Source organism: Eptatretus burgeri, chromosome 6 (genome assembly GCF_056783735.1).
Source record: "Eptatretus burgeri isolate ZD-2024b chromosome 6, Ebu_testis_v1, whole genome shotgun sequence".
NCBI classification, from domain to species: Eukaryota; Metazoa; Chordata; class Myxini; order Myxiniformes; family Myxinidae; genus Eptatretus; species Eptatretus burgeri.
In genome coordinates, this window is record NC_140966.1 from 64,240,677 (window position 1) to 64,257,620 (window position 16,944).

At 44.1% G+C, this 16,944-nt stretch overlaps 1 protein-coding gene across 17 annotated transcripts in view; it reads left to right on the top strand.

The window, feature by feature from the left end:
• LOC147024955 (growth arrest-specific protein 7-like) overlaps positions 1 to 16,944 on the top strand; it is a 239,031-nt gene that overhangs the window by 43,484 nt on the left and 178,603 nt on the right. For 2 of the 17 annotated variants that reach the window (XM_085885415.1, XM_085885412.1), the window contains exon 1: positions 11,168 to 11,693. The exons of 7 other annotated variants lie outside the window; for them this stretch is intronic. In XM_085885415.1, coding sequence (XP_085741541.1) covers positions 11,487 to 11,693 — 207 coding nt within the window. In that variant the 5' untranslated portion in view covers positions 11,168 to 11,486. Of the gene's footprint in view, positions 1 to 11,166; positions 11,694 to 16,944 lie in introns of those variants that run through there. 8 more of the 17 variants (XM_085885413.1, XM_085885414.1, XM_085885416.1 and 5 more) reach the window with 8 other exon arrangements.

The window sequence follows — 16,944 nt, forward strand, 5'->3', positions numbered from 1 at the left end:
ACTTACCGTATGACACACGCTCCGCATCAGATGGGAATAAGTTGTACTCACGATATGCGATCGTTGACACACGTCGACACACGTTACTTGTAAGGTACTCATAAGTCGAAACACGTCAAGGTAATGGTTAGCGTCAGTGTTCCAGACTCTCGGTTTTTTTTTTCTTCGGTATGACGGTGTTCAATGTACAGTGCGGTTATGATTTAAATTGTTGAGCGGCAGCCTATTAATTATATTATATTATAACCGCACTAGAAATCGAAGTGTCAAAATCACCATTATACCGAAGGAAGGAAAAAAAAAAACCAGGGAGTCTGGAACACTGACGCTAGCCATTACCTTGATGTGTTTCGACTTGTGAGCACCTTACAAGTAACGTGTGTCGATGTGTGTCACCGATCGCGTAACGTGAGTGCAACATGTAACTCATAGGTTAGAAATAAGTTTCGGGTACGCTAAACATTACCTCGACGTGTTTCGACTTATGAGTAACTCACAAGTAACGTGTGTCGACGTGTATCAACGATTGCATGACGTGCCTACAACTTATGGCCAGCGTTATGCGGAACGTGTGAGTCATACGCTGGCATAAGTCTTAAAATTTCAAGCATGGAAAATTTGAGGACAACCGAAAAGTACAACGTTTAAAGCCAGCGTACAACGACGTATGGCAGTGTTTTTCAACGTGCTCTCAATGTTATCAAAACTTACCCATAACGTATTTGACGTGTACCAGCGTTTTAGACAAATTTTCCAAAAAAATCGGCATAAGCTGGCTAAAACGTCAAGGTGTGACTGGGCCTTTAACTAGGGAACCACGGACTACAGGTTTTGAGGGGGTCGCTACCGAAATATGCCTTATACAACACGTGCAGACAAAGACAAACAGCATGCATGCAAGACAAGACAGAGTACTTGGTGATGTCTCATGGACGAGAGGAAAGTGTCAAAAAGTACGAATATCGCTCGTAACAAGCGGATGTCCACGGATTCGAACTCCCAGCTCGAACCACGCCGCGTGGCAAAATGGCGCTTGTCCTTTTGTCGCAGACCTCACGCACGTGGTCACCGTGCGCTCTGACCCCACGCAATTTTGACGGCACAAGTCCGCTAGATCAACGATGGGCCTCAGCCGATCTCTCTCCAGGGTTCAGCATACAAATCCAGGCCTGGCCCGTTCACAGGACAAGGCCCAAATCGAGGAGCTGAGCTCCGCAGGCGGATCGACAATGTGTCCAGCCATGAGGTGAGTAAGGACCGTCAGAGGCTCGGACGTCTCCTCTCCTGCCTTCCTGCCTCGAAGTCCGACCTCCGCTTCGTCCTCTCAGTTCCTCTCTCTGTCGAATCACCTTTTCTTTCTCGGCCAATGGCAGACTCTACCCTCAGGTTCAGCATTCTCTCCCGGCCGATTCACCACTGCCTTTCCTTTTCTTTCTCGCCTCGAAGCCGGCTGCCGTCCCTCTCACGGCAGAATCCTCGACGTGCAGGCAGCCTCTCAAAAGCCCACTGCTGTTTCTCAAAACTCAACTCCTTCGTTCGCTCGTTTTGAATCACGAGCACACTTCGAGAGCAACTATTTCCACACACTCAACCCTTTTCACGAAGCCTTTGTTTCTTCTCTCGTTTGCTCGCTTCGAGACACGAGCACGCCTCTCTCTGCGAAACCGAAAAAATCCCCGCCCCTTCACGTCACTTCCTCCCTCTAGCCACACCCTCTCTCCAGGCCACACCCCCTCAGCCGACTGGGCGGGGCCTATCGTCCATAGAGGAGAAGAAGAAGAGGGAACCCTTGGCACACCACCACTGTATGAACATAAAACAGCGTTTTACACTCTCCCGACACACATATAACGTCTACTTTACCAAACAACCTAGCTATACATGCATTTAATGTGGGGTCTGAGCTAATCCTAAATTTAGTAGTCCAATAAGGGCCATTTCCGTAAAAATATATTGTTGTGGTTGACGAAATTCACAAACCACCATTCAGGTCCCTTAGGTGAGATATCTCTGTAAGTATATGTGTAGTTAGGCCCAAACCCGTTGTTTAGAGGGAATAAATGTCATTCATGCGGGCTGCGACCCTTTTAGATAGCCGTTTTTCTTTTACTATCTTTATTTTGGACCAGCCGCCATTACTACCACCACCAACCACGTCTCAACAGCCATCACACAACAACCACCAACCACAACGCCGCTTCACGACAACAGCCACGACCTTTACCGTCACAACTCGCCACCATCGCATCACCACCATTCTTGCGCCACTTGTGGGCACCGATACTGGACTCGTGCAGGGCGCGCACCGAGCAGCGTGTTCAGAGACATCACAGACTTTCCGAGGAAAACGGATCAAAAACGACTCACGCCCACTTCTGTTCCGTCCTATCGGTGAGCGTGGGGCGATTCGGCCCCGCCTCCAGGGCGTTGGAGTGTGGTCGCTATATGCAAATTCATGGATCAAAAAGCATTCACGCCCACTTTTCCTCAGTCCAATGGGGAGCCAGTTAGAGGTGAAGGGTCGGAGGTAAAGGGTCAAAGGTGAAGGGGCGAAGCCACGGGGCATATAAGGGGCCGCGTTCGTCAGTCGAGTCAGTTGGGAGTTCGCGGAGCCAGTGAAGAGTTGGGACGAGTCAAGAGAGGAGACGGAGAGGGCGATCGGACGAAGCTGTGGAGAGGCGGCGGCGGCGAAGGCGGTTGAGGGGTGCTCGCGTCGGAGTCGGGGAGCTGCGGAGGGAGAGGCCGGCGGCGTGACCGAGGTCGTGGTGGAGACGCTCGTCGCGGGACCCGAGACAGGGAGATATCCTCCTTTCCCCCGAGCATCAACAACCCCCTCCTGTTTCCCCCCGCGCTGAGATAGTGCGACAAGGGGGCCCCTTTCCCACCCCCTACCAGACACTGTCCGCGAGGCCCGCGGAGTTGGGGCGCCACCGCCACTTTGCGTCTCATCATCAGACGGGTAGGCCTGACGCGGTCTCGGCCCCAGGCCCGCCTCATCCTTGAGGGTGGTCCTTTTCTTTTGCTTTGGGTATATGTGTTGTCGGCGCCGTCTGTGAAGTAAATTTGTATAAGTGTTGCCGTGTGCTCGGTAGTCGGATAGCTCTGCATTGTCTTCTTCTTTTATATTTGCTTTTTGTGTAATATTGTGTGTTTCTTCTCCTTTTACATTTGCTTTTGGTGTAATTGTATATGTGTGCTTTCCGTGTGCCATCGCGAAATAAATGTGCTTATTGTTGAACTGTTTTCCCGTTTCGCTTCGTCTTTTCTTTCATTGAATCTCCATCTTACTTCACGTAAAGGGTTGGTAGTGGGCTGAATACACCCGATAATTAATCGAACCGTCGAGGCCGACGATAACACCGCTCGGTTATCCCGATAGTACGGAACGGGTCGCTTAAAGTGGCCCGTGTCCGAAGTCGACCTGCGGCGAGGTGTGATCGCCCGGTCTACCCTCCGTGTGGGTACTTAGGTAGGTCGAATTTGGCGAGCAACCCTATCCCACGCGGGGGGCCGATTGGCACGATCGTGGTGAGGCCGAAAGGTCCACCCGTGACTGGTTCCCGGCGTTAGTCCGAGAGGGTCACGACTGGATTGTCCGTCCGGTGGGCGACGTGCCGTGATTCGAGTTACGTGGCCGTTCGCACGCCGGCGGGCGCGAATCCGCAACAATATATACATTATATATATATATATATATATATATATAAATACATATATATATATATATATATATGTATTTATATATATATATATATATATATATGTATTTATATATATATATGTATTTATATATATATATATATATATATATATATATATATATAGATATATATATATATATATATATATATATATGGATTAAAGGGTTAATGAGTTGATTATTTATGTCATAATTTAATGCTTCGAATAGATGTTGCAAACCCCAATTTAGGTATGCCAAGATAGTGTTTAGCAGGGCCTTGTCTCACCTCCATCCATTTGTATGTTTCTCTGTTAAATTTGCTTCTTTATTTATTTCATTAATACCATTTTCTATTTCTCTTCACCGGCCTCACCACCAATGACTACCGAGCCGAAGGCTGCTTGTTCTCTTTTGAATCAGGCCAATCGGTGGTGCGCTTGAGCTAGATGACCAATGAGCAAGCCTGTTGATGTCATACGGCTGGTCTAGCACTGGGTTTTGGAGGAGAAAAGTCAGTGGAGAGTCGGGAACCTCTTGGTGAGGTCAATGTCAGAGTTACAGTACAGCAGGGAATCCGGAGAGTGAAGAGCATGTGCTGTTTCTCCCATCCTCTCCACGGAACTCCCTGCCGGAAAATAGGTGGAGTTCTTTCAACACCTTGCAGTTGAAGGAGAAATAGGTCCCGTGATCCAAAATGTGCAAATGCAGAGTTCGCCCAGATCGGTTGGAGACCCACCTTACAGCATACAATGTGTGGGGAAACTGTAGCCTGTTCATCCCATAAAATCTCGGCAAGGGTGCCTCACTTGGCTCGACCAGGTTCACTTCACGCTCGGCTCGACCAAGTATAAACCACCCCTTTTATTGCTTTTATCCTCCCCACATCTTCTCACCCTTTTCCTCCTTTTTGTCAGACAGCTTCTTGAGAGAGTCTGTGTCGATAAGAATAAGTTGTCAGATTAAACCGTGATCTTTATAGTTTACTAGACGACCCGTGAACTCGCTGGGTTCCCGTTGTGACCGGTTGATGAAAAAGATAATTTCAAGAAAAAAAAAAAAGATAGCTCCAGCGAACTATACCGCTGAGGTTGTTTGCTTTGATCAAATTCTCCTGAAGAATACTTGACTGAATCGGGAATTGGTTTTTTAATATTTTTTCCGTTGCCCAATTTTAATGAAACTTGATATTGCACACCGCAGGAGAATGGTGAGTGAGGTGGCCCTAAAATTTTTGTGCTATCGTGTACCGTTTTGGCTGTATTTCGGGAACATACATACATACATACATACAAACATACATATATACAAGATGAGAGTTTTAGTAATATATAGACAAGATGACCGGTGAACTCGTTGGGTTCCCATTGTGACAGCGATTGATAAAATCATTTCAAAAAAAAAAAAAGATAGCTCCAGCGAACTATACCACTGAGGTTGTTTTCATTGATCAAATACTCCCGAAGAGTACTTGACTGAATCGGGAATTGATTTTTTTAAATATTTTTTTTCTTTGCCCGATTTTAATGAAACTTGATACTGCACACCGCAGGATGAATGGTGTGTAAGGTGGCCCTACATTTTTTGCGCTATCGTGTACCGTTTTGGCTGTATTTCTGGAACATACATACATTCAAGATGAGAGTTTTAGTAATATAATATAATAGATAGATAGATAAGGATGATTTATTTTCTTATTATGACGTCCTTTTCTTCTTCACTTTCATTTCTTTAACCGTTGTTTTGTGTGCTCCCTACTCGGGTTTATTTTGCACATTTTATTACCCTCGCCGGAGGAGAGGGTATTGCATTTGGGTCCATTTGTTTGTCTGTTTGCTACTTGGCGAAAATGTTTTTTTGCCAAGTATGTTGATCTGTCGTGTTTGTCTGTCTGTCTCTTTGTCACATGATTTTTGGCCACAATTTTCAATCAATAGTTCTGAATTTTTATGTCTATGTGTAGGTGACCAGCCAAGGACAGCAACACTAAATTTTGGTGAAGATCAGAATCCGGATCCGGATCTGTGAATTTTGAAAGTGATTCTTCACCATTGGAGAGATTTGGCCAAAAACTATACATTGCACAATATCTCAAAAGGTTATGGATGGATTCACACGAAACTTGGTGGACAGGTTGGGAGTGCCATGAGAAATAAATGATTCAATTTTGGTGAATATCCAAATCCAGAACTGGATACCAGAATTATTTAATTTTATAACATTCTTTACCATTGAGAGATGGGTCGAAAAACGATATTGCATTATATCTCTAAAAGTTGAGGATGGATTCGAATGAAATTTTGTGGACAGGTTTGGTGTATGACGAGGACTAATTGATTCGATGTTGGTAAAGATCTGGATTCGAGAATTATTTCAGTGATTCTTCACCATTTAGAGATGGGGCCAAAAACTATGTATTGCATGATATTTCAGAAAGTTGTGGACTACTTGTGACAAAACGAGGTGGAAGAGTTGATTAGGTGACAAGAATAAGCTGATTCGATTTTAGTGAAGGTCCGGATTCAGATCCGACCTATCAGTGGCATACAAAATTTAAACTGTTCAGCCTGGCGGAGGTATGTGCTCTACCGAGTGCCATTCCATTTCTCTAAGTGTTGCTCAATGAGTGATCTTTCATTGGTTTGTTACTTATGAAATCTAAATATTTCGTAAGGATATTGATGACTTCCGTCCTCTGTTTGTGTGTTTGTTTGTTTGTGTGTTTGTTTGTTTGTGTGTTTGTTTGTTTGTGTGTTTGTTTGTAGGCACGATAACTCGAGAACGGAAGAAGCTACCAATGTCAAATTACACAACTTGATTCAGGAGGGTGATGGCTAGCGCTGATTAGATTTTGGTCAAAATCGGTCAAAGGTCAACGTCACAGTGAGGTCAAACATAATTCCGTCAATTCATGTGGAGAAATGGAGTATTTTTGCTTTGGTCGACGTTACGAGTTCGTTTTAACTTCAATTTTAATTTTGTCTTCGGTTTTTGCGATCGCTTAGGACGCTTAACACTCGGTTGTCGAAATTCTGGTAAAAATCGGATGTTTTGGAGACGTTTTAAGATTGTATAAAAAATATTTCACTCGCCGCGTCACAGCTTGTCACGTGGTGCAGCGTGCTCGAGCAGACGCGGCGTTGAGTCGCGTAAAGGTTTTGCGTGTGCGCGCTGATGGTGTTTTCGATAAAGATGGTGTTTAAAAGTAATTTTTTTATCCCAATAAAGGTTATCGTCGCATGCCTGACTTGCTAAGCCGTCGGATTATGTAAAGATTGTTGGTGGATGGCCGAATATTACGGTTTTGTGACTTTGATAAAATAATATTAAATAATTGCATGGAGAAATGGAGATTTTTGCTTCAGTCGATGTTACGAGTTCGTTTTAACTCGTATTGCAATTCTGTTTTCACTTTTGGGAACGGTTAAGTATGCTTAACACTCGGTTGTCGAAATTCTGGTAAAAATCGGATGTTTTATGAGATTTATGTTGGGTGTCTTGTCTGAGGCTTAACTGAAGATTATGCTAATGAGGGGCATTGTAACACACGGCATTACACGCTCGTTTTAAAGTCAATTTCAACCCTGTTTTCACTTTTGGTAATGGCTAAGTATGCTTAATACTCGGTTGTCAAAATTCTGGTAAAAATCGGATGTTTTATGAGATTTATGTCGGGTGTCGTATCTGAGGCTTAACTGAAGATTATGCTAATGAGGGGGATTGTAACACACGGCATTACGCGCTCGTTTTAAAGTCAATTTCAATCCTGTCTTCAATTTTGGTAACGGTTAAGTATGCTTAACACTCGGTTGTCGAAACTCTAGTAAAAATCGGATGTTTTATGAGAGGTTTGGTACACAATCATCGTAGAAACTTCTGGTTTGCGTCGCTACCTTTTCGAGAGACAGCTTTTATTGGACAAGGTCAGAGGTCAAGTTGACGATTTCGTAAGTACCAGTCTATGACTGCTTGTTTGTTTGTTTGTTTGTCCGCACAGAACTTTCGTGTTTTTCTTCACAACTGCTTATCGGATCGAGACAAAATTTTCACCATTGGTTCGACTCCTTATGTGGAATGTTCTAATGATAATTAAGACGTTTTAGGTCACGTAGTGTGGCAGCCATGTTGGAAAAACGGGGAAAAAAACTTTGGACCTCTGTTTCTCAAACCACACCAAGGAAAAAATTGAAACTTGGCACATAGCAATCACTCAGCATGGGGAATGTGTTTTTTTTTCATGACGTCATAGATGTTTTAGTTATGATGTCATAATTGCATATGTGGAACACTACATCCGATCAGTATGAAAGTTTTTGAGGTTAATCTAGGGATAAAATGGTGTACAATTATTTTTGATGACGTCATCGGTCGCATGATTCGGCAGCCGTATTGTTATTAAAAAAAAAAGCTTCAAAAATCTTCTTCTCTGAAATGGCTGAACCAGTCATCACTGCCACCATTTATAAAGTGGCAGTTCTAATGATGTCTATTATTAATTACGTAACACACCAGTACACAAACTCCACACAAAATACACCACACAAAACTACAAATACCACACAAAACAAGTCCTGGTGAGGGTCTGCAATCTCTGATTGCTCTTTTTCTTGTTAAACCTTATTTTTTATACCTGCTATTCCTGTGGATTCTGGAATCTATCACTTCTCAGTGCATGAGTAAATTACCAGTGGGCATGCATGAATTACTTTTTCAGAACGTGCAGCCAAATGGAAAAATCATGTTTCCCGAAGCCACCATTTGACATGTTAAAGATGAAATTAAAGCCTTTGCATTCAGGCCATCTTGTGAACTGTTAACTCAGCATTACCAGGTTTGAATCCAGCAGGGCTCGACCGGGTATATGTGACATTTGGTCTCAGGAGTGGGATCAAACCCTACACCAGTGGACTGTGTTGAATTGGTGTTGAAGTTTCGAGTTCAAACTCTGTGGTATCAGTCCATCTTAAAATAAATTATTAATTAAATTTGGGTGTTTGGGACATTTCAATTTGGGTTTAAATTGAGTGCAATTTGGCAAAAAAAAATTCTTTCATCAAATTTGGCATAGGAATATCTTGGACGAGGATCGTATTCCATGCGAGGATGGGCATTTATTGGATGCTACAGCACCACCAGCAGGCATATCAAGTGATCACACAAATGCATGCAATAGCTCTTTCACCAGGTGACGTGTCATTGGAAGGACCACTAGAGGGTGAAGTGGAGACATTTTCTGGATTCAGTCAGTGCAACAGTGCCTTCAGAGGGAAGAGAGCAAAGAGGGGTCAGGATGAAGTTATTACAGATGATGGAATGTATAAATAGACAGAAGAGTAAGATAAAATAATAAAAGAACAGACTGAAATATAGATAAAATAATAAAAGAGCAGAACAAAATGAGAGATAAAAGTATAAAAGAACAGAACGAAGAGATTGATGAAAGCATGGAAGGAATGAAAGAAATAAAAGTGTGAAAAGAGGAATAAGGAAGTGATAAGGAAGTTGGAGGAATTCAGAGCAGGTGTGAGTGGGGAATTATGCAAGAAAATGCAAGAATTTAAAGGTGAAGTGAAGGGAAGGAGGCCATAAAAGTAATCCAGCGTCAATGTGAACGAGTCACTACAGGAATAAGACCAAAAGATGGAGAAGGTGGAGGATGAGAGCAATGAACTGATGGAAAGGTGTGACTTGTTGGAAGGAGAGGAAGCAGAAACAAAGAGGTATGTGAAAAACATGAAGATGACATGAAGAAGTGTCAGAACATGGTAAGAGCACACACACACACATGGGGACCCAACCGAGTAAGGTCCATGTGCAGTGTGGCAGGTGGAGACATTCAGAGTGAGTTGTAGAAGCGAGTGGGCAATGCCAGAGAGAAACCAACACGTGGGGGATGGCAGATTTGTTAGGATTGGGTAAGAATTGGTTGTGTGGGACCTTCGGATTATATTAGGAGTTTTACTGGGGTCAGCAAGAGAGAATTTTGCAGTGGCCTCAGTTTGGGTACCTGGACCGGTAATTTGCAAGCAAGTGCCACTAACCACATACAATGAGATAGGCAATTTGAAGGCATTTCTGACTCGATTTGGTTGCGCGAGTGGACTAAACGGATGGGGAGAAGGAGAGATTAGGGTCCGTAGGTGGCTGCGCAGGCCCTATGAGCTTTGGAGGAAAGGCAGGGGTCGTCGCTGAGAACCGAGAAGGAAAGACTTAGCGAAGGACATCGTGAGATCTTTGACTTCCACCAACGGATGCCGGTATACTGGATGACACCGATAGTTTAACGTCCATCTGTGGGACGGTACACTTTGTGATGCACCACCCTGCCTGCGAAACACCAATCAGACAGTCCATAGTCGCATCGGGAATCAAACCCAAAGTCAGCTACCTCTGCACTTGCCAGACACTCAGATTGATGAATGACCAGATGGATGATGAATAAGTTCCATGGATTAAGACTCCACCACAGATGCTGCGCTTGCCTTCTCAGTTGATGGTATCGCAAATAGTACCAAAAAGAGAGGGAGATGTTGTGGAATTGAAGCAAAATTGTTTGCCATCGATAGAATCCAAGATTTTGGCAGAAAAGCAAACATCAAGTACGAGATCTCCTGTCAAACTTCATTGATGGTCATTTTGCAACTCATCCCTTCCAGCTTGTATATGATGAATCCGATAACCCGTAGCTGATGAAGGCCACAAGGAAATCCAACACTGGTGGAGGCCATTCAGCCCATCATGCCTGCGCGAACACCACACCAACCCAAGATCCAAAGAAAATGCGAAAACAAAAATGTTTTTAATTAATGAAAGAAAAAATTATTTTGTAGTTTTTATATATATTTTTCTTGTTGTAATTTTTTATTTTTATTTTATTTTCTTCCCCCGGAGAGGGGGCATGGACTTGGTTAAAACACACATCAACCACACAACCCCCCTTAACAAGACCCCCACCAACAGCATTTCGTACACAACCACCCATCAATACTCAAACAACCTAAAAGTAGTTTTTAAAAAAAAACGGCCACATGACTGAAACGTGACAGAATTTGTTTTCAATGAGATTTCTCTAAATTTGGTTGGTCGGGGCAATTGTTGCCTCGTTTCATGTTTTTTTTTTTAATTATTTTTTTTTTTAACCTTATCCGTGTAATCAGTGGGAAATGTTGGACGTTGGATTAAAGGGGATGGTGAAGTACTTTATGGTGAGTACGAACAAAGGTAGACAGACCTTTGAGTCCGTGAGAACGCAGGCACGGTGAAACGAGTGGTGAATGAAATCGCGATGGTTCGGAAAATAAATCGGCGAGAATGCGAAGAAAGGGAAGATTGTTTTGCACTAACAAAGAACAAAACGAGTGCAAGAGAGTTCTGTTCGAGTCGATCGAAGCGACGACCGTTCGGAGCCACAAATTGATTGCCGACCCCCCAAGGCACCACCGTGCCCCTAATTATGGCAATGACGAAGCGCGCACGTTTGGTGGTGCGTTTCAGGGTAAATGGTCGCGACGATGGACCGAACGTACACAGAAAAATGATAAAGGACGTGGAATATTAATTTGCGTTTGGTCGTAATTAAAATGGAATGATGTGACGATCACGTTTATGAGCGCGAACAATGGGAAAAAAACGAGCTCGCCTTTTGAGCACGGTGCTCCGCCTTAAGGACCGGAGTGAGCGGCGACAGGGCTCCATGGACGTGGCCCGGTGTGCTCGCGGTCCCGGCCAGAGCTGCCGAGGCGCACGCTGAGCGAGCGAGACGGATCCACGGACGCCGACGCACCGACGGGGGTACGGCAGGGCTCCGATGGCCGTGTCCGGCTCGCTGTGCCGCGCACTCTACGCGTTCCCCGCGGGTGACGACGCCGAGGGAGCGCACGAGGCGCCGCGGCTCGCGCTCCGGCCGGGGGACACGCTGCGCGTGCTGCACGCGCGGCCCGATGGTTGGAGCGAGGGCGAGAGGGACGGCGAGAGAGGCTGGTTCCCCTCCGCTTACGTGCAAGTAGTGCTGGAGGTGAGCAAGCGGTGCCGATCGAGAGCGCGTCGCTGTTTCTGACAAGGGAGGTCGAAGCGGTCTTTGTATATCGTGCGCGAGGTGTTCGATGTAAAAGTGTGGCGGGGCAGGTGTACCGTGTACGGAGATCTTCATAAGATCTCTGCACGAAGAGCCGTGCTCAGCTGGAGTTGAGGAACAGAGGAGCCTGTAATGAGTTGCAATGTTTCTAATAATCAGTGTGTGTGGTGGGAAATCAATACAGGGACGTGTAAGGTGCGCTCACTTTTATTTATTTACTTTAATCCACAATGGTTCACGGAGGAGCTTTGTTCGTGTATCACGTGTAGAAGGAAAGGCAATGGTCGACTTTGGCATGAATTACTGGGACATAAGTATACAATGCACCAACTCGTATGACATATATATGTATATATATATATATATATATATATATATATATATATATATATATATATATATATATATATATATATATATATATATTTATATTTGAACCTGGGTGACCTGCAACAGAGGAACAAGCCACGGGTCCAGGATGGAACAAGCCACGGGTTCAGGATGGAACAATCCACACCTCGCACATACCAACCCAAACAAAGACGTTAATCTAATTTCGTTCTTTGGTTGTGAGATACTAATTTAATTCCCACATTTTGTTCATTTCAAGTGTGCGTGGAGCAGAAAATCGGTGTTTCATTCACAACTAGAACGGGAACTCAGTAGAGCGCATACCTTCGCCAAGGCTACATTTTGCCCCTCCCCCCCCAGAAACCGTTGATTGTGAGGGTATTTAATCCCATACCACATCTGCCATCTCATATGTGTTATGATGGCTTAAAAACATTAAATTTCCTGTATCATATCGTATATCATAAGATTGGGCATTGAATTCACAACATTTTGGCATTGGTTGCATGGAAATTGGATAAAAATCGACCGCACTATGGCAAAATGACGATTTTGACCTTTTCATGACCTCGACTTTGACCTTTGTACTCTTAATTTTGTAATTGGTATTAGAGTGTGGGGAACAGAACAGTCAACATTTTGGTGTTGGTTTCATGCAAATCGGATAAGAATTGACCGTGTTATGACTAAAACCGCACATTTTGCAATGTCGTGACCCCCCTTACCTTTGACTCCCAAATGCTAATAAGGATTATTACGTCATTGTGTCATGTCACATATCACAATATGGGGCATTGAATTCTGAACATTTTGGCATTAGTTGCATGCAAATTGGAGACAAATTGACCGTGCTATGGTAAAAAGACGATTTTTACCTTTTCATGACCTTGACCTTTGACCCGATCGCTCCCAAAATCTAATCAAATGGTCCTCGGATAATAACCAATCATCCCACCAAATTTGCTGTGATTCAGTTCAATACTTTTGCAGTTATGCGAATAACAAACAAACAAATAAACCAATGTCATCCGCAGGGTGACCCGTATCTTGCCAAAAGGTGACCACGTGTGACTTCTTTAAGGTCACACTGAGGTGAACAGAGCTGCTATCCACCAGGAGCGACTCCTTGAGGAATATCTGCCTACGAGAGATTCCGATAAGAATCGTTCTACAGAGTAACCATGAAAAATATGCGTTTGCCTCATAACGTCACCAAATGACGTCATAATGTCTCAAGCTTGACATATCTAGAAAGCACTCATCGAGGTGTTCAATTTGAGGTACTACACGATATGGTTCCTAAAACTTGAAAATTTGACCTTGGGGTCAAATATGTTTGACCTCAGGCGCTAACCATGAAGGTCAAGGCCAATCGCCACCAATAATTCATCAGCTGAGCGCCAGACCATCAACTATATTCCCATGAAGTTTGAAGACTATCCGATCAAAATTACTCAAAAAATAAGGGTTTCGTCGACTCCCCTGATTTGCGACAAAGTGACCTTGACCTTTGACCTTGACCTTCAAAATTTTGTGCACTGAAAGGGACCTCTATAGGCCTCTGATATGCGAAGTTACAAAAATTTCCAATGATAACTGTGCTCTGCAGAATTTTTTATACGTGATTACAGACAAACAAAAACAAAAAAACAAAAAAAAAACATACAAGCTGACTAACATATCTTGCAAAAACTTCGTTTTGGCAAGATAACAAACACACATATTCACAAATAAATAAATAAATACACAGCGATCAAAACATAACCTTCGCAACAAAGTTTGCGAAGGTAATGATGCACCACCACCCTGTGGGTCATTGTGGTGAAGCTGAGTTTCATTCCTGCTCATCTTTCTTGCACGTTCAAAACTGGTGGTCATCTTGTTGTGAGATTGTGAGGTCCAATTCAGCTTTTGTTTCGGTGTTTAAGTACCGGGGCTGATGCACACATTATCCATCTATTTGAGCTTGTCGTTTCCGACGTGTGAGGTGTGGATTGTTGGAAAAAGTCATACCTCGCACAATTGTGTGAATCACACACAATGCTGTTCAATGAATCTCCATGGAAACAATGGTTGCAAGTAGAACCAAAACCCATCTGCATAAAATTGTTTATATATATATATATATATATATATATATATATATATATATATATATATATATATATATATATATATACATATATATATATATATATATATACACGTACTATATAGCCATTTGCAGCTCATGCCTGCAAACCTACTCTCATTCCCTTCTACCCCTTCACACATTTCCCTCAAAGCCTTCATCCACTCCCCCTTATTCTCTTTGCCCCACTGCCTTCTTAACACCTTCACATACTTCTACTCAATCCAATCACCCACTTCCCTCAACCCCTTCATCCACTCCCACTTATATCCATTTTCTCACTACCTTTTCTCCCTGGTGTTGGCTTAATGGTTGGGGTGGCAGGCTTGGGATCCTAGGGTCCTGAATTCAAATCCCACTCAGCTGTTGAATTAATATTAGGTGGGGTTAACTCGGCCTGTCATCCTTTCGAGGTCGGCAAAATGAGTGCCAGCATGTAGGTATCCTTTGTTAGAGTGGTGACCCGTCCAGGATTGTGCCCAATAGCCAAGGAGACTGCTGAAGCAGCACCAATGCTCTTCAGTCTACACAGATTATAGTCCCAACCTCCTCCTTTTCTACCCCTTTCAACTACTTCCCTGAACAGCTTAAATCCTTCACTCAATCCCTTCTATTCCTCCACTGCCCCCCCTCTAAACTTTACCCTAAACCCATTCACCCACTTCCTCCTTTACCCACTTCCCCCTTATCCACTCTTCTGCTTACATATTCACCCACTTCCCCAAATTACCTGGGTCATCCCTGAGTCTATTTCAAATTTTGCTTTCATGCAGAGAATACAGCATAGTATTGTAATAATTCCCACAATTTTAATGTTAAAACACAATTTGGGTATAACAGTCCCAACCCAACTCCCTAAAACCATCACGACACACCCTGCAGTATTCAGCTAATTCGGTTCAGCAGTACAGGATTGCATTTAAGTAAAAAAAAAACAACCAAATTCCTGAAATGATCGTGATAATTTCCGATGTCTGGTTTTCGAGCAAATAATTGACGTATTTTACTACATTATGACGTGTAATACCCACTCCCACCATGAATGGCGCTACACGACGCACATTTAGAAAGATAATTTTCATCGCCATTGAAGCCCAAACAAAGGGGTTGTGAATGTTATCTTTTTAACCACCTAAAATCTTCCCAGGTAGACCTGAGTACAACCACCAAGATTAAACTCATTCCGTCCAGCTGTAAAGGAATGCATACAACACACACACAGACAGACAGACAGACAGATGGCTAGGTTTGTATATACAGTACTCTCCGAGCAGGGGTACCTGGCGTTGCCGGGCATTGCCAAGTTCCTCCTCCTACCCCACCCCAAACCATCCCCTTCCGCCTCCTACCACAGTCCCTATGGACTCCCACCCCTTCCCCTCCCTCTATGAGTTACCAAGTGTAGTTGTTTTTTATTATTATTCTTTATTTAATTTTTATACAGTGTCGAGCTCGTATGAGGGCTTACACACAGAACGTACAACAATGGGAGCAGGAGACAAGAGGGGCAGCAGAGGGAAGGAAAAAACAGTGGGGAACAGAGACATGAGGACATCTGTGGAAGCGGGAGGGATGGGGCAGTGTGCAGAGGGTAAACAAGATGGACACGACTGTGACTTTCAAGAAGGAAAGCGGGGAATTTGAAGAAGGTGGGTTTGGGGTGGATGTAACGGGGGAAGGAAAGATCATGGTTTTTGATGGGGGAAGATAAGAGATGGTGGTGAACAGCTGTTTTGAAGGCCTGGAGGGAAGAATGGGATTGAAGAGAGTGCGGGAGTTTATTCCAAAGGCGGGAAAAAGAGGAATGAAAGAGTGAAGGTGAGCAGTGATTCTTGATTGTGGTAGTTTTTACCAGAAGGGGGTTGCTGGCAGACCTTGAGCGCCCTGCGGAATTATGGGGGGGGGACATATCGCAGACAGAGCAGGGGTGGGGTGAGGCCGGAGAGGAGATGGTAGAAGACAGAAAGACCACCTACTTGCCTGCGGTGAGAGAGTGAGTGACCCAAAGACAGCCTAATTACACGGGAGATACCAATGATCCTAAATCCCTTGGTTTCCACAGCATGAAGCCGAGAAAGGTGAGAGGCGGGAGCACCAGCCCAGAGGGGAGAGCAATACTCTATCAGGCTGTTCCAGACGGTCCTTTCGGAGAGACAGAGCGAGAGTGTGAGATTTGTTAGGACTGAAAGACATGTTCCACGTGTTGGACCAGTTTGTGATTTTTATCCAGATCTGCAGAGAGTGACGAGGCTGCTGCTTGCCGATCTAAGGGATGACAGATGTTATGGCAGAGGGTGGAGTCATCAGCAAAAAGATAGAGGATTTTCCAGAGAATCGGAGAGATCATTGAGGAAAACCAGAAAAATAACAGGGCCCAGAACGCTGCCTTGAGGAACTCCAGCCTGGACAGGAAGTGGGGATGAGAGAACCCCATTTAGGGCCACACGTTGGCTGTGAAAGGCAAGGAAATCTACGAGCCATAAGTTGAGATGTCTTTGGACACCATAGGAAGAGAGTTTGGTGAGCAGGGCAGGGTGGCAGACTGTATCGAAGGCACACAATATGTCTATGGAGATGGTCCTGATTTAATATCTGCCATTGAGGATCTCCATCCATTGTTGGGAGAGCAAAAGCAGCATATCTAGTGTAGAGTGACCTGGTCTCAATCCATGTTGATGATCGGAAATCAAGCCATTGGAGAAGAGGAAG